We start from the raw sequence: 18336 nt of genomic DNA, 5'->3' as shown, positions 1-18336 counted from the left end.
CCGGGCCTCAAGGGTCAAATATTAGAACCATGCGGTGGGGGCAGGGCGAGTCCATACAACTCTGCTGCTCTTAGATTAGAAATGTACGGGCAGCTTGGCCAAGCGATGAGATCTGACTAGTGTAGTAGAATGTTAAAACTGTTTTTTTTTAATGCATCAAGGTCGTTATAAAAATCAGTTCAGTCAGGCAGCCTGCATAGATTAACCAAGACAACCAGATAAAAATGCAGGTAAAAAAGCCGAAGCCAGTCAAAAATAAAGACGCAGACAGAGATAGATGAAAATATTCAGATAGGAAGATAAAAAGATATTTGTCACGAGGACAGAAAACAAGAAAACGAGAAGCTGCGTTAGTGGAGTGAGCGCCGCAGCTGATCGGGGGTGTGCTGCGTGAAAAGAGTCGGAGAGAGATCCCAAAAGAAGTTAGGAGGCGATTGGCGTTTCTGGGAGAACTGTGCCGAGCGGGGGCAACACCATCTGGCAGGACTTGAGGAATCTTCACGCTCTGGGCGGCGGAGCCCAGGTGTGGGCATGGCGCTGGGCTTAAAGGTGAGCCATGGACTGCGGGTGCGTGTTTTCCCTGCGCGGGTGTTGTTTGCATGCAGGGGGAGGACACATAGGGGACCTGGTATGTTTCGGCCTGCCCTGTTGCACACCAAGTAGAAGAACAGCAAGCCGCGTTTGCTATTTAAATAACAATCTGCTGCTGCTGCTTTCATAACGCTGGCCTTGATTGTCAATTGTGTGCAGTGTGTAACATCGATGTACCTTAGGTATACGCTGATTTTGAGACTCCACTTACTATAACTCCGCTCCTTGTGACTGCAACCCCTTTCCTCTGCCACACGCTAACTCACAATGTATGGGTTGCCGGAGTAAGTTTGGGCATAACATCCAGTTGGGACAGTACAGTATGGGACACATTAATCTACTGATACTGCTTGCTGAAACACGAGCTGTTGTGTAATGTCACCAATGTTGTGCATTAGCTGGGTGGTGCGGGGTGTAGGAGCGGCAAAATAAGAGAAGCAAACTGAAAGTGCGGCCGGCCATGAATAATTAGGGGAGGAGAAGCCCTTTGATGTGCTGGGCTGGAAGAGAAGCAAACTGAAAGTACGGCCGGCCTGCGGCCGGCCATGAATAATTAGGGGAGGAGAAGCCCTTTGATGTGCTGGGCTGGCCGTGAATGCGCGTGCTTGTTTGCTCACGTGATTCACGTGAACTTCAAGAAGACCGCAGGAACGAAGCCCTTGGTTTGACGATGTTTTTGGCTACTTGAATTCTCGATCCCTCAATGCGCTTGCGCGCATTGTAGGTCACGAGACCTAAAAATCAATAAATGTACAACTAAATGTAAAACTAGAAATGCATGTAATCACCAAAAGATAAACGCAATCAAAATCAAGATAAATAATGTTACAAGAGCACTATCACACAGCTATAGCCGTCCATCGTCATAAGAGTAATCTTTTAACCATCCATGTGGTCTTCTATTACGCTTTGGTACTTTGGATTCCTCTGCTTCACCCGGAAACAAATTCAGTATCTTGTAAACTATCAGGTTCTACTCCTTCAGTTATTGTTACTACCTGAAGACACTTCACCTGCATCACTTGTACACTCACCACTTTCCTGTGAGTAATCAGAAGTTGATATAAAAGTATCTCTATTGTCATTATTGACTTCATGGGAAATAACTGCATTAATGCAACAGCCAGCATCATTAGAAGTCACTATACCTTTAATATCACAAGCCGCGCACTGATCAAAAGCATCATACCCACAATGAGGGGATGTACTGCTCCAAAAATGACGCACTTGAAGTAGAACACAGCAATTCTTATCAAATTCTCATCAACAGCTCCCTACAACAAGGCCTCATTCCAGACTCCCTCAAGGTGGGGCAAGTCACGCCTATACTCAAGAAACCTACAGCTGATCCGTCTGACCTAAACAATTACCGGCCCATCACCAATATCCCCACCCTGGCCAAACTGCTGGAGAAATGCGTCCAACTCCAACTAACAAAACACATCGATCAATTTGACCTCCTCAACCCTCATCAATCAGGCTTCCGAGCGAAACATAGCACAGAAACAGCTATGACACACATAATTGATGACGCCCTCCAATTTCTTGATCGCAATGAGTCCTGCCTCCTCATCCTTCTTGACCTCTCCTCAGCATTTGACACGGTCAAACATGAGAACTTGTTGGAGCTGCTAAGCACTCGAATGGGTCTATCGGGAACTGTTCTCAAATGGTTCTCGTCCTTCCTTCACAACCGGTCTCAGAAGTTCAAGATCAACAATGTGCTATCTACACCCGTGCCTGCAGACCTAGGTGTTCCACAAGGATCCTCCCTCTCCCCCACACTGTTCAACCTCGTCATGGAACCGCTCGCCACCCTGCTCCAAGCCTCCAATATCCAATTCCATATGTACGCTGACGACACACAACTTTACCTAAAGCTACAATCCCCGGAAGATATCAAACATCTGAACTCCACGCTTATCAACACTCAATCTTGGCTGGCCGATAATCACCTCAAACTAAATGCTCTGAAAACTGAGTTCCTACTCATCTCAACCCCGGCGAAAATTTCCACCACCCAAACATGGCTCAATAACCTAACAGCACTCAATGTCCATCCTACCATCGTGGACTCGGCGAAATCCCTAGGCATCACACTCGATGCCAAGCTCAACATGCAGCAGCACGTTAGCAAAGCCACGAAAGGAGCTAATTTCCAAATCAACACACTGAGGAAAATTAAACCCTTCCTCCCTGCCGAAGACTTCCGAACTGCTGTACAAGCTTTAGTCATCCCTCGAATAGACTACGGAATTGTGGCCCTCAGCGGACTCCCGCTATCCACAACAGCACCCTTAAGAGCCTCCCTGAACGCTGCCGCGAGACTCATTACTGGCTCAAGAAAACATTCGCATATTTCCCCAGACTTAAAGTCTCTAAAATGGCTGCCTTTTGAAGCTAGAATACAGCTAAAAATTGCAGTTATGACACACGCGGCCGTGCACCACAATGCACCCAACTACCTCGCTCAAAAGCTGTCTATATCAGGAGGTTCGAGATCCAATAGAAGTGCAAAAAATCTACTCCTGAAACCTCGTAGATTCCGGAAAGAGAAAACATACAAGCGCTCCTTCTCAGGAATCAAAGAACAAAAATATGGTGCCAGTGCTGATGTGAATAATTTAAACAAACAATGTACTAACCAGAACCTGAACAGAAAATTCAAGAACGGGAATTGCTACTTAATAGCTTTTTGTTTCAATTTTTTAAGAAAAATAGATTTCTGTTTTTTTCAAACGATCAAAAAAAGCATATTCAAAAAGGAAGGTCACGTACAAATAGGAAAACTAAATATTTGTCTTCAAACATTCGCTATTACACCCATATCACAGGCATTCAACAAACTTTCCCACCATTCAGGGAAAGGACTGTAGAAACATACATTATAGTCTTAAAAAATATATACATTTGCAATTTCTACTTCACAAAAGAACATAAAGCCACACACTGTGAACACAGTATTATAATAATAAACAGAACGACTTTTTTCAAATGTACATTCGTCTCAAATAATTTTTAACTTTCAATGATTCTTCGTAATGTACAGACGGGATGGAAAAATTAATTAGATGACCAAGCCGTTTTCGCAGGTATATTGTGGCAAGGAGCCTACGCGTTTCGAATCCCAATTGTTCTCTTAGGATTCTCTTCAGGGCCTCGAATAATATCTAAACAGGGCACAACCAAGGATCAAACACAAAAAATATGAATTAATAAATCATGAATACTAGGTGACAACCAAGACAACAAATAAGCAGATTAGGATTTGCCTTTGAATCATATTTTAAGTTTAGACCAACTATCAAGAAACCTAACCAGGCTACCCAACCCACACACTCTGTGGCTTACCAATAAGTGAAATACGCCAAGATGGTGGAGGAGGGTCGTGAGTTGGAAGCAGGGAAACCGTATCTACAAGGTGAAGGAAACTGTCTCAATTGTGTTTATTCAGATGATTGAGTGTAAACTAAGAGCCACCAACACGTTGGTAATACTTGCCTTTGTAGGATGTTATGTTGTTTACGATATTCACGTTCAAGACCAGGACGGCGGGTGGGTACGGTCCGGGTGCAGCTGTCTGTTAATTTCAAAATGAAAATATGGTGGTTTTTTAGTTATTATTATTCGGGCATGCCTTTGTTAAGATTCGAAAGACGTGACTGAACACGAGAGTTACAATTAAGGTAACCGCTTACTGGTGTTAAATGCCGAGATTCTACTGCCGGTTTTAGGCAGGGATGTTAACATTCAAAGTGCACTGGTTGCCATTGTGCCCTAACCGGGCGGCAGACGTTTCCTTACCTAAAGTCGAATTCAGGCCGCTGCTGGCAGTAACAAGCCTGCAGGCACTTTTATTCCGTTTGTATCGCGGGGGGTTGGATTAGGAGCCGGAGTTACGACGTCCTTTAGATTCCTGCAACGGGATACAGGGGTGTTTAAAGAGGAACTAGAAGGGCTACATGGTGGAAGTCGTGGCCATGTTATGCATTTTGATTCGGATGCTCACCATAGTATATATAGACTTCCGGCTTACTGGCTCAATTTAGACTACTGGCGGCGCCATGTCAATCGCTAAATACAATTACAAAAAAGACACATTTTAGTGTGTACGATGTTATTGAAATAACGGCGTGAGTTATGTCCAGCTGTCTCGCAGTACTTACTTTGGTATCAAGCAAAAGGACGTGAATCCGCTCGCGTTTCTGTCAGCACTGCTTCTGGGCACATGCGCATAGCATGCCGAGGCGAGACACTGTCAAGTTTTTAAAGAGGCATGACGGAAAACAAACCGCCTACTCCTTAAAGGAATACCAAACATTAGATGGTAATACCGCTTCTTGGTGGAATTCAGCGCCCACAGGGGCTGCAGTCTTTCACTCATTCGTTTGAGGGTCGACCTCCGTAAGCGAAACCACCAGGTTTCAAAATCAAAGCTTTATTACACACAGTGCTTGCACGATGTAAAAGCTATTTTAAAGTCGAGTGACAGCTTTGGGGGTGATATACGCACTTGATATTTACAATTTGAAGATTTCACTCAATTCATTGAGACCAGAGATTGCCGTATCAAATTTTACAATTAAAAAGGCTTCTCGTTTCGAAAGTTGTAAATTGAGGTCGCCTCCACGGGGGTTCTTCTCGATTCTTGAAATCACAGTCCATTTGAGATCACTAATTGCATGTTGCATTTTTGTCCAATGTTGGACCAATGGGGCGTTTTCTACTTTTTTCTTAAGTCTTGATTTGTGTTGGGAAATGCGTTGACGCACTTCTTGACTGGTTTTTCCTATGTACAGTTGTTGGCAAGGACATATAATGCCATAGACCACACACTTAGACTTACAATTACTGAACGTGTTGTGTTTCCAGTAGATCCCATTATGCTGGAATAGGGAACCTTCAACCGTGGATTCGCAACAAAGGCAAGTTCCACATTTGTGATGTCCAGTTATGGGCGGCAGTCGCATCATTTGACGCAATGTGGGCGGTCTCGGAGCAGGCATAGCTGCACGGACAATGTGATTGGCAATATTGTTTTCCTTTTTAAAGGCAAACAAGGGTAGATCTCTAAGGCTCTCATCTAAGTTCTTGACTAGATGCCAATTTTGTCCGATGACCCGTTTTAGCTGGTTTGCATTAGGGCAAAAGGTAGTGACACATACTTGTCGCTTCACATTAGTTTTTTCTTTACGTTCTAGTAATGCTTCCCGTGGTGTCCACCGAGCTCTCTTCATGCAGTTTTTAACTAGCTTTTTGGGATAACCCCTATCGCATAACTTTGGTATCAAATTGTCAGCATGATGGTTAAAGTCTTCCTTAAACGTGCAGTTCCGGCGGACCCGCAGGAACTGCCCGTAAGGAAGACTTTCTTTGAGGCTTCTGGGGTGGTTGCTATTGAACAATAGAGATTTATTACGGTCAGTTGATTTTACAAATAATGTGGTAGCCAACTTGCCTTCTTTTGGGAAAACCTCAACATCGAGGAATGAGATTCTGCTGGTAGACTGGGTTAAGCTGAACTTTATATCAGCAGTCCTAGAATTTAGCCATTGATGGAAGGCTGTTAAAGTGTCATCATCTCCTGTCCATATCATGAACACATCATCAATAAATCGGAGCCAAGCTCCGATATATTGATGGAACGGGTTGTTAGAATGTATGTAAGCATCCTCATACATAGACATGAAGAGCACTGCCAGCTCCGGCGCAAAGGGGCAGCCCATCGCTACCCCTTTGGTTTGATAGTAAAATTCTCCATTGAAACAAAAATAGTTTCTCTTGAGGGCAAATGATGCAAGTTGTACCAAGAATTCAGTTGGTACTTGCACTGGACGTGATCTTTGGTCTAAGAAGTGTGACAGGACCGCTACCGCTTCGTCCTGAGGGATCTGTGTATACAGCGATGTCACGTCTAAGGTGACTAAAATATCACTGTGTTCACGGTAGTTGATGTTAGCCAATTTGTTTATGAAGTCTGTGGTGTCTTGTAGGTAGGATCTCACCTGACCCATAAATTCCTTTAAGAAACAGTCCACGTATTTGGCAATCGGCTCAAGCAGAGAGCCACATCCTGCCACGATGGGCCTGCCTGGCGGATGGTTCTGATCTTTATGGATTTTGGGCAATACGTAGAACATAGGGATTTTGGGATACTTAATCTTTAAGTATTCCAGCTCTTTGGGACCAACAAATCCTTGGTCAAATCCTTCCTGTATTATATTAAACAGTTCGTTTTGAAGATCTGTAGTGGGGTCTTTACCTATCTTGCGGTAGCAGTTAAAATCATCTAGCTGCCTCATTACTTCGGTGGTATAATTGTCGGTGTCCCATATTACTATGGCACCGCCTTTATCGGCCTGTTTAACTATTACCGAGGTGTCATTCTTTAAGTTGTTTGATGCAGTCATCTGCTGTGTGGTGGTATTGAATTTCACAAACTTTCTTTGTTTTTCCATGGCTGAAATAGCAGAAAGGACACTTCTTTCGAAAGTCACAAGTTCTTTCGGAATTTTATTCGCAGGGGGGCAGAAAGTAGATCTATTTCTCAAGCCAGTTACTTCCGCCGGTCTTTGTATGGAACTATCACTAAAAAATAGAGTGAGCCGTAATTTTCTGCAAAATTCAATGAACTCAGACTTCATTTTCACAAAGTCGGTTCTTTTTGAAGGTACAAAAGATAGACCTTTTGCCAAGATGTCCTCTTCTTCTCGTGTAAGTACCTTCTTTGACAGATTGAAGATGGGCGACGCTTTTAATTTTTGTAGTGCTGGCGTCGTGTTTTCATTTCCCATGGAATTGTATATCTCGCCCTGCCTCTCGGGCACGTCTGGCCTCTCCCTAAAAAATGAGGGTTAGAAGATTGACCCTGTTGTTGTTGATTGGCGTTCCAATTTTTATTCCGGCTAGGGCGGTTGTAATTGCCACTAGTGTCACTATCTGTCCCTGACGACGATGTATCTGAGAAAGAAATGAACTGTTTTCTAGACCTCCCTTGGTTATCGGGGAGAAAGCGTCGTGATTCTGCTTTCGAATAAAAGTCCACTTGGAGATACGGATATATATTCTCCAGTGTAAAGCTTTTTTTTATCTTTCTCAAATTGATTACTTTTCTGTGTTATAGTGTAATCTTTAAATTCTTGTATCTCTTTCGCTACCTTCTCTAGCAATGTTTTAGCATCAGCTATGGTAGGGTTAGTGCTGATCTCAGCTTCTAATTTGGCAATTTCTGCAAGTTCTTCCTTTGAAATTCTAACAGCAGTCTCGACCGTTAAGACCATAAGGTCTCTGCTGCATTTAGTTTCTATGAATGAAAAACCTTTTTTGAAGATAGGGTCCTCTGTGAAGATGACTGGTATATTTTTAATCTGTAACCCACCTGGGATCGTACCTTCCTTGAGATGTTGTAACAGGAAGTGTCCGTGGAGGTCTGTCCTAATCTGTTTCTTTTTTAAGCGAAGCAACTTTTCAGCCTCGTTAGATGATGTCGCAGTCTCACTTAAGGTAACCGACGCGAATATGGGAGGGTCACTGAGGAGGTTCCTGATGTGGTCTTCTGAGTATGCAAAGGTGTCCTTCTCTGCCATTTGCTCACAATACAAAAGAAAAGAGAAGACCAAGTTAAGGCACTAAACAAAAAAGTGTTCAGTCACGTCTTTCGAATCTTAAAGGCATGCCCGAATAATAATAACTAAAAAACCACCATATTTTCATTTTGAAATTAACAGACAGCTGCACCCGGACCGCATCCACCCGCCGTCCTGGTCTTGAACGTGAATATCGTAAACAACATAACATCCTACAAAGGTAAGTATTACCAACGTGTTGGTGGCTCTTAGTTTACACTCAATCATCTGAATAAACACAATTGAGACAGTTTCCTTCACCTTGTAGATACGGTTTCCCTGCTTCCAACTCACGACCCTCCTCCACCATCTTGGCGTATTTCACTTATTGGTAAGCCACAGAGTGTGTGGGTTGGGTAGCCTGGTTAGGTTTCTTGATAGTTGGTCTAAACTTAAAATATGATTCAAAGGCAAATCCTAATCTGCTTATTTGTTGTCTTGGTTGTCACCTAGTATTCATGATTTATTAATTTATATTTTTTGTGTTTGATCCTTGGTTGTGCCCTGTTTAGATATTATTCGAGGCCCTGAAGAGAATCCTAAGAGAACAATTGGGATTCGAAACGCGTAGGCTCCTTGCCACAATATACCTGCGAAAACGGCTTGGTCATCTAATTAATTTTTCCATCCCGTCTGTACATTACGAAGAATCATTGAAAGTTAAAAATTATTTGAGACGAATGTACATTTGAAAAAAGTTGTTCTGTTTATTATTATAATACTGTGTTCGCAGTGTGTGGCTTTATGTTCTTTTGTGAAGTAGAAATTGCAAATGTATATATTTTTAAGACTATAATGTATGTTTCTACAGTCCTTTCCCTGAATGGTGTGAAAGTTTGTTGAATGCCTGTGATATGGGTGTAATAGCAAATGTTTGAAGACAAATATTTAGTTTTCCTATTTGTACGTGTCCTTCCTTTTTGAATATGCTTTTTTTGATCGTTTGAAAAAAACAGAAATCTATTTTTCTTAAAAAATTGAAATAAAAAGCTATTAAGTAGCAATTCCCGTTCTTGAATTTTCTGTTCAGGTTCTGGTTAGTACATTGTTTGTTTAAATTATTCACATCAGCACTGGCACCATATTTTTGTTCTTTGATAATTTGGCTCAGCCTTGCTGATCACAGCCCACCCGTAGTTGCTTTCTAATACCTTCTCAGGAATGGCACCCAGGATCTGGAATGCGCTCCCTCCTGAAACCAGGCTTATCTCCTCCACTGCACTCTTCAAGAAAGAGGTGAAAGCCATCCTTCTGGCCAAGATCTCCTGAACCTTTTAGGGGCCGGATCAGAGACTCTGCATTGCTTTGTTTCACTGCTCACCCTGTCCTTTGGCACTATACTTCTACCTGGTGGGAACACTACCGACCAATATAGGATACACTTTGGCTTACTCAGTCACTCTCCCGATGCCCTCACTCAGTGTTCTCTCTATACTAGGACATTGGTATCAGCCATCCACACACCCAAGGTGTACCTGAACACCTCTGGAGTGGGATCAATGACTTGTGCCGTCTTATATTACTTGTTTACCTGATTGTATATTGATATGTCTTATGTATGTTATTATTATCTTACCATGCTAGTGACTATTATACTGCTCCCACTATCTCTGTTCACTCCTACTGCCCCCGCCCTGTCTTTGTGAAACGCTCTGATATCTGTAAGGATCTTGTTCGCGCTATATAAAACTTTGAATAAATAAATAAATAAATAAAATAAATTCCACACTCTCCCATCATGAAGGCGTACTGCATTCTTCTAAACTTCAATTACTTATAAATGGACGAATGAGATGACCTCTCCTCGACTTTACCCACTGACCAACAGCTGTAATACTACATTTAGTATCATGCTTCTGGGCACACTACGACTTATTCTCAAGTTGAGCCATCCCAATCCTCTCATACACTCCCTCCACAGGTCAATGCTGCACATTGCCTTCAAACAGCCAACCAGGATTATATTTTGTTCCAGGATTTCTACTCCTCATTAACGCAAGAGGCAAAAGCCCTGCTGCTTCATTCTTAGATGCACATTAGCCCCACAGCGTATGCTCCAGTTGGACTTCCTAACTGGGATTGCCACACACAGCTAGTTGGTGATATTCAGAAGGACACAGTTAAAGCGTTCGACCGTACCATTCGCATTTGGATTGTATATGGAAGTGGTCCTGTGACTAATACCCAATCTGTCAAAATAATCCTTGGCCTTCTTTTTACGTATGTGTTGTAATAAAGAGGGAGTAGTGGCAGTGCGGCACATCTAGTCCTCCGCTATGGCGCCCACCTTCTACTGTCTGCCACCTCACCAGGTAACGAATGAGATACTGCAACATCAGCCAAGCTCCAGAACCAAGCAACAACACTCGCTCCACATCTTAAAACCCCGCCTGATTCCACTATCAACCCTACCAACTCCAGATCACACAGAGGAAGGCAAAAATCCGCATGGCACAGAGATACAGCTGCCCTGGGTAGATATCCCGACAGGATGGCACAGCAGAACAGGGGATGGGGCACAACGGCCCTGCCAGCCTTTCAGGGGGTTTTCCAATTATCCAGCGAGCCTGGTCTCTTTCTCACAAGCCAGCCCACTCACTATAAGTAGAAGCTGGTGCACTCCTGTGGAGAGTTGTTGGCTCTTGCACTACACACTCAGAAAACTGGTTCCAATCGCAACGCTACTCCCCGAGACAGACAACGCACCGAAGCACAGGATAGAAGAAAGCACGGACACACCTGGTTTAGCTCCAGTTCTGTTACACGCGGGAGGTGGGAGGTCAAAAGACACTTAATGACTGAGAGCTGTTTCATCTCCGCTTCTCCCACGGTTCCAACTTGGTACCACAGAGGACTTGAAAAACCTGTCCCGGCATCAAAGGAGGGAGCCATCACAGACACCTGTCCAGCTGCCCGAGGGGGAGGAATCCGTAAGCAAGGCGCAGTAGGAAAAGAAACACACACCCACCTTTCATTCACCAATTAAGAGGGGGCCCTGGACAAAATCAAAAGAGCTAAGAAGAAAACAGGAAAGAAAGATACGAAATCCATTTCATTTCTGGATCATCGAAGGCGGTATGTAACGGAGCAAACTGACTGACTGAAATTCTTATAAAGCGCACGAATGCCGCGGCGTCTTGGCGCTGAGAGTACTAAGAAGCAAAATGGGGCAGAATTAGGACTGGGTGAAGAGCCAGGACTTTCTAAAGCTCATTTTAGATTTTTGTGCGCGCAACAGGGGGGGGCAATGTATTCCACAATTTTGCAGCTTGATGGGAGGAGGATTTGCCGCCCCATCGAGCTCTGTTTGGCTGGCACACTAGGTCTTGATTGGTTGACCTCAAAGTTCTAGAGGGTACATAACGAGGTAGAAGTTTGCACAAACAAGGGCTTGTGCAATAGCAGAACATGACTCTTCCAGAAATCTCAAACTTTCTTACGTTACGTTTTAAAAGCTCCTCTAATTTTGCATTTTCACGCTTGCTCCTGCAAGTCTCGGTACATGATTGGCTTGCCAAACAGTATTTGGATGCAAAAAAAGGCCACCTCAACAAATAATCAGCTTAGATGTAAACCGCGGCTCGCGCCCTAGTTGATCACGTTTCCAACTTCCCTCGACTCAGCGCCTTAGAAAGGGCTAAGTCGGTGGGCAGCGCTAGACAAACAGATCAAAGTTGCTTGTGGGTACTAAAAACGACAAAATAAGCCACACGCATGCGCTATAGATTATGCCTGCTTAATGTGTGGTCGTCGCTAGGTGCTTCACTGGGAGGACAGACCGGAGAGGTGGAGTCCACAGGAGACTTTCGAAGGCAGCCAATAGCAGGCCTCATAGTTCAAGACACTGCTACATCACTGGTTCTCTCTCCAGCAACGTAATTAGGTTCATCCCTGTGTAAATAAGTACCCTACCACAGAGTAATTGTATGAAAACGTATGTCCTGTACATGTGGCATGGCTCTGCTGCAGGAAGACCACGGTAGATGAAACCCACTCAACATAAAACTGACATCATATATTCCCTTATAGGCCCCATGATGACAATTGTCCGCCGTGAATGCTTAAGAGTGAGTCCAGCCAAATTTCAAACATACACACACAGTTCCCAGAGGGCACATCCGGCCTCTGAGCAGACACTGGGATTCGGGTTCTGAGCCTCAGACTGGGCCCAGCCTCTGGAAAAGGGGGGGAAGGAAAGAGCTGCCAAGTGGAGGTTTCGCTGGACAGGAGTTGGCAGGTTCTCCGCGGCATGCGAGTCAAATCTGGCCATTGTTCCAGGAATGCAGCCACATTGTGTGGTGAGCCGCTGAAATGAGAAAATAACACTCTCTGCTATTCTGGGCCGAATCCTAAATCATTTCCAGGCTCCGCTGCTAGCAGCACGTGGAATGCTGGGCCCGAAGCCACCGAGTTGCCGCAGTCTGCGTGGATGTTTGTTCAAAAACAGGTATCAGTGCTGGACTGACCTCTTGACTTAAGGTTGGTAGCCTACCTCGTGTGATGTGTGACACTTTCAGCAAGCTCTGGATTCCAATTCCATTTCCACCGCTCTTTGCATGCTGGGAATTGTAGGCACGTACATACAACGCGGGCAACAGAAAACTACAACCCCCAAGACAAAATTGTAGTATTTAAGTCCATATATACATTAAGAGATGTAGCCGAGGCAAGGCTTACTCAGCCCATACTCCAACTGCCAACCCTCATACCAGTCACAAAAGCATTCCATCCATGTCAATCACACTCACATTCTAACCTGGAACACTCACACTGGCTGAGTAGCTAGATGCAGAGAAGTGCAGTAACATAAACACTAAACTCAGAATACTACAAAAATTTAAGTTGCTTACAATGCCAGGAGTGGTTGAAGGTGACTTGAGACCTAGAGCTACTCACCAGTCCAGTAAAGCTGCTTTACTTGTTTACTGTCACTGGAGAATAAGCTGGGAGATACTAGCCCCAGATCTGGGGCGCTTCTTGGTTCCTCTTCATTTGTGTTTTCTTGCCCCTTGAAATCAGTTCCCTCCTGTGATGCATTATACAAGGGAAACACGGGATACAGGTGCAGAAACACGGGATACAGGTGCAGAAACACGGGATACAGGTGCACATTACCCCGGAGAACCTGTGTGCTACTGAGCCAGCAGGGCCAGCCTTAAATCGGATTGACCGGGACAGGTCCTGGGTGAAGGAAACATTGGCGTTTGTTGTGGAAGCCGGTGGGGGGCTTTGGGGTGTGACGGCAGGAGGTGTGAGGAAGATAGGGGAGGGCAGGGGGTTGATGGGGAGCGAACAATTACGAGGAAGTGCCCTAAGGGATGATTATAATGTCTTTAAAAGGCACCCAGTCGAGACAATTGGAAGAGCTGCTGTTTGCATATTATTAACTCAGGAGGCTTCCTGCTGCGCCCGACGAATATCTGGGCCCAGCTCCCCGTGCTCAGGGCCGTTCATGTGAGCCAGTACTCTCTTGCTAAAACTTTTAGTTAAATATTGAATACTGCTAAAGGGGGCTGCACTGTACAGGGGTGCAGGAGTAAGTCCCTGCATTTTAAGCTCTACACCAGGGGAGGAAAAGGTGTGTCCCTGGCGCCCCTCACCCAAGCCAGCACCCCAACAAATCCAAGAGCAGTAACCTGCCGACGGCCTAATTAGTTCAACGTACAAACATCTGCAGGGATTGTGCACAGCTACTGCGCGTCCTCCAGGTCATGTGTGACCTCCTGCAGCTGTGACCTCAGGCGGAGCAGTAAGCAGAACTTTGCATGTGAATGGAAAACCGCGAGCCCCGGAGACTGTTTGCTAAAAGCGAGGAGTGGCTGACAGGGTCACGTGACGGGTGCTAGGTTGCTGTGCAGCATGAGGAAGCAATTATACACATATTTACAGTGCTGCTGTTTCCTCCGCTTGGCGTAAAAACAAACTATGCTGAACATGCAATAATATCGCCTATGTGTCCTCGTAAAGACTGGATCATAGATCAGTATGAGTGAAATGCCTTGCTATGCATGGATTCGCTCGCCCTTGCCTGTCCTCCTGCGCATGCGTCCACGTGGCCCAGCTTCTCGTGCACATGGCTCGTCAGTCTGCATGTGTGAAGTCAATATTTCTATATGTTCCAGGGTAAAGGTGGCCTAGCTTCACAGGGCTTGGATTGTATCCATGCACGTCTTCCAATGGTCATCAGGCTAACCTCGGGCACATGATTTAGGCTACCCTCGTGCACGACTCCCAATGACCTTGACAAACTCGTGCACATGGATACAAATGCCTTTGATTGTATTCCTGTACACTCCAGGCCTGGCATCTTTCTGCTCATCGCTGTGGCACTCCTTGGAGTAGCCACGCGCTTTACAAATCACATGACATCCTCGTGCACATAGGCCCGGGTGGCTCGAACTGCACCGTGACCAAGGCTTCCAATGGCCAGTCCAGTCCAACCTCGTGCACACAGACTCACGTGGCTCGGATTGCACCAGCGACTATTGAAGCAATAGGCCAGTCCAGAATGGTGTGCGTGCATTCTGAGGGCTTGGGCTGCACTCTTGACCCCGGCTTCCAAGGGCCAGTCCTACCTCTTGCACATGGATTCTCAGGGTTTGACCTGCATCAGTGAGCTTGGCCTCCAATGCCCGAGGCCAGAGGGGGCATCGCCATTTTCATGACGAGAGGTGGGTTCCCAGGCCCATGCCAACCTGCTGCATCTCCTCGCCAGATACCAGAGGCAGCCAATGTTTAAACCATTCTTTAAAAGGAGGATATTGGAGACTGGTCGAAGATTAAAGGTGACTTCGTGTGATCAGCGACAGCAGTTCTGGGCTTTCCTTATACAGGTCGTGGTCCTCGGCTGTTTTATTTCAGTAGAAATGAACCGACTACAACCCCCAGAATGCAACAGGTTGTCAATAAAAGTACAGGACTGGCGGTGACCTGGAGTCATCTGGTAAACCTTAATGCCATCACATGGCTAATTAAAAGGGCTCACAGCTTCCTCAGCAGGTAACCCGAACCATGTTAAAGTGGCCCTGCGGGGGGCAGTGGCTCGCCCACCACTACTTAATGTACTTTCTAGTACAAATTGACGAGTCTAAAGGTAGCACATGACGTGTGAATCGACGTCCCATGTGGGAGCACATGTCCTCAACCCAATATATTATGCAGTGGTGCCTCCAGGTGAAGTGTTAAGTGTATTCTGCCCCAGCCCCGAATCCCAACATACTTCCACCCCTCCACTTGGGTGGTTTCCAGGGAACCACCGCTGGGGGCAAGTCGTGCTGTCCAGATAACACATCTTTTGATGGGAGATAAAAGCCGCCGACATCCGTGGCATTTATTCTAAGGGGCGGTGCTGATAATCCAAGAATGTGGCACAGCAGGTGGTAACTCCACAGGGGAGAAAAGGAAAATAACTCACTCACTTCTACAGCGCACACTTCAAACGGATCTCCTCCAAGCGCTTTCTGCGAGATGAAAAGCACAGGACGCGGAGCAAGTCGGCAGCATTTTTACAACGACATCATTTTGTTCTATTTCAGGGAAACGTGTCAAAACATCAGGTTTAGAGCATGAATGCTTTCTACCATGAAAAGAGCCCTCAATCAGTCTCGCCAACAGATGTTGCATTCTGTAGCTTCGATTTAAATGTGTACGTGCGGCCTAAATAATTCCCACTATGCAACGTGCTATTGGCTTCTCATACCCGACCGAGGGTGTCATATACGATATGGTACCACTTGACAGCCGCGGAGACCACCAAGCAATCAGGAAGCCCCCCCTCCCCAAGGCGGGGCCCTTCTGGTCTCATAATGCAAGCTGAACAAATTGCAAGGTCTATCTTCACCCAGTGTAAGTACAATATCAGGCGTCTCAAATGTCACTCAAAAAGCGTGTGTCGGCGATCTTGGTACCCCGTATCGCTCCTTTCCATAAAGGATGCCCCCCCTCCACTTTGGGAGAGCCCATCTTCAAAGGGGTGGCACGCCGGTTTTCTTTCCACAGACACGTCCACTCCAATGCCACATAGAGGGGGTCTGAGAGCGACTCGCCTGTTGAGAACTCTTATATAGGCAGTGTGTGCTGTGCAGGCAACGTGTGCTCTGCAGGCAAGGGCATGTGAGCTCTTCGAGTCTGTACACTTCTTTCTCTGTAGTAACTACGCAGGCTAGGTCTGCGGCTCACTCGTCCACCAGTTCCACTCCCAGGCTGCCGTAAATGTGCCACGGGATGTGGGGTTCATATCCAGTCCTACCTGCATCTCTATCACCAGAATGTTGCTGGGTTTGCTGACATCTTTTCGGGTTCGGGGATGCATTTTGACATTATTCGCCCTTTTCCCATAGCGCTTGCAGACCTAATCGTAGCGCTTCACAGCGCTACAAATAACCACGTTACTACAACCCAAGTCAAGGGAACACGTTTTACCGACGCCAGAGGTAAAGCGGAGCTGACAGAACGTTTCTGCATGTGATGAATTACGTTTCTGGGCTATATCACCAGCTACAGGACATGAAAAAATTAAGAAAAATAACACCTTCACGCGAGTACATGGCCCGAGGGAGTAAAACAAGAGGGGGGAAGAGGGGAAGTCTGCCAGCCGACTTTCTCATTCTGACAACATGGTTTTCTGAACAAGCGCCTCGAGAGACCCTCCGGGCTTCCACGCTAGCCTGTTACCCAACTTGTCTGCATGATACCAGATTCCAGTCCGGGACTTGCATTTAACAGATCAGTATATTCTCAGATGGATCCAATTATATCGAGTGTGTTATCGCACCTGAGAACAATGACTACATGACATTGAAGCCTGTCTGAGCATCTTATACAACTTTGCATTCTGGTACTTGTAGTTTTGCCCCCTCCCCCCTTCCGTAAACGTAGGAACTGTATCAATGCCCTTGCAAACCCCACCCCCCTCCTCACCTGCCCAGCTCCCGGCCCACCAGGGTGTAGTTGTTGGAGAAGGGGTCCGTCCGTATCCCGGTCTGAGTACTGGACACCATGGTGCTCCTGTTCATCATGGCAGCCAACAGCGGTGGTGACTTCTCCGGTCGGTAAGTGAATAAATAAAAATACAAAAGTTCAAAAACTCTTCCAGAAAGAGAAAAAAAGTGAGGTCCGGATCAGGTCTCTTTAACCCAGATCCAACAAGGTACTCCCAGGCACTTCATGGAAAAACTGCCAGCAGCGCCCCCCTGACTGCCCAGCGGGACACGCTCTTTCCAGGGCAAAAGTGAACTGGCCAGTGTGCAAAGCTCTGCTCCGGCTGAGGTCCGCCGTGCACGGGGCTCGCCTCTGCAGCCCGGGCAAGACCGCGCAACTGGTGCTGCAGAAAAATGCACGGCAGTGGAATGCTGTGGTTGCTTCAGACGGGAGCGAGGGCTAGGACGGGATTCTGCTGGGGGACGAAGCAGGTTCTGTCCCGTCGTCCAGGTCCAAGAAAGTCTCTTTTCGTTTGTTGGCTACTCGCTCTCTGCCTCTCTCTCCAGGATCTGGCAATAAGGGGGCTGTGCCGTCTGCCTGCCCTGCTGAGCGTGTGACATCAGCTGCCGACGGAGACTCGCTGGGCGACCGGGGACACAGCGCCACCTCTGGACGCCGCGGAAAGCGCAGCCTCCGACAGATCCAGCTCAAATTGGAAACATTTTCTCAGACTCCTGCATGGAGAGGATTACATAATATGCATAATTTTAGTCAGAACTTGTTCTTGGTTTGCAATATTTTGGAATTCATCTCAGGGACATTACGCAGCAAAAAAAAAAAAAAAAAGACAGATTCGATATGTTTCGGATTATCGGTTTGTATGCCAGCGGGGCGCCAGTTTTCTGGTTGTAAGATATTGAGTCACAAACTAGTGGAATCTGGGAGTTGTGGTCTTTGTTTCAGTGAAATGAAATATGCCTTGCACATTAGAAAACAATGGTTTAAAAAATGAAATGTCTGGATTGGATATGTTTATTCAAAGTTTACCTTTAAAATCAACATTAGGGCAAATGTTATCATTACCCCCTGTTTCCACAGCACCTTTACCGCTCCCCTCTTTCTGAAGCTTGCCTGTCACAGCTCTACTGTGATGATCAGGGGCGAGGGGCGGGGGGCGGCGCCCTCCCGTCGCTCGCCGCGT

General features: G+C 46.0%; 1 protein-coding gene across 1 annotated transcript in view; it reads right to left on the bottom strand.

Annotated features, from left to right (window-relative positions):
- LOC144755954 (serine/threonine-protein kinase 17A-like) overlaps positions 1–17766 on the bottom strand; it is a 140110-nt gene extending 122344 nt beyond the window's left edge. Inside the window, exon 1 of the mRNA XM_078645379.1 lies at positions 17136–17766. Coding sequence (XP_078501505.1) covers positions 17136–17233 — 98 coding nt within the window. The 5' untranslated portion in view covers positions 17234–17766. The remainder of the gene's footprint in view (positions 1–17135) is intronic.
- Between the last annotated feature and the right edge of the window lie 570 nt (positions 17767–18336).

The sequence above is a fragment of the Lissotriton helveticus genome, chromosome 5_1 (assembly GCF_964261635.1).
Source record: "Lissotriton helveticus chromosome 5_1, aLisHel1.1, whole genome shotgun sequence".
NCBI lineage: Eukaryota > Metazoa > Chordata > Amphibia > Caudata > Salamandridae > Lissotriton > Lissotriton helveticus.
Note: the sequence above shows the minus strand (reverse complement) of the source record. Positions and strands in the feature narration are given on the sequence as shown.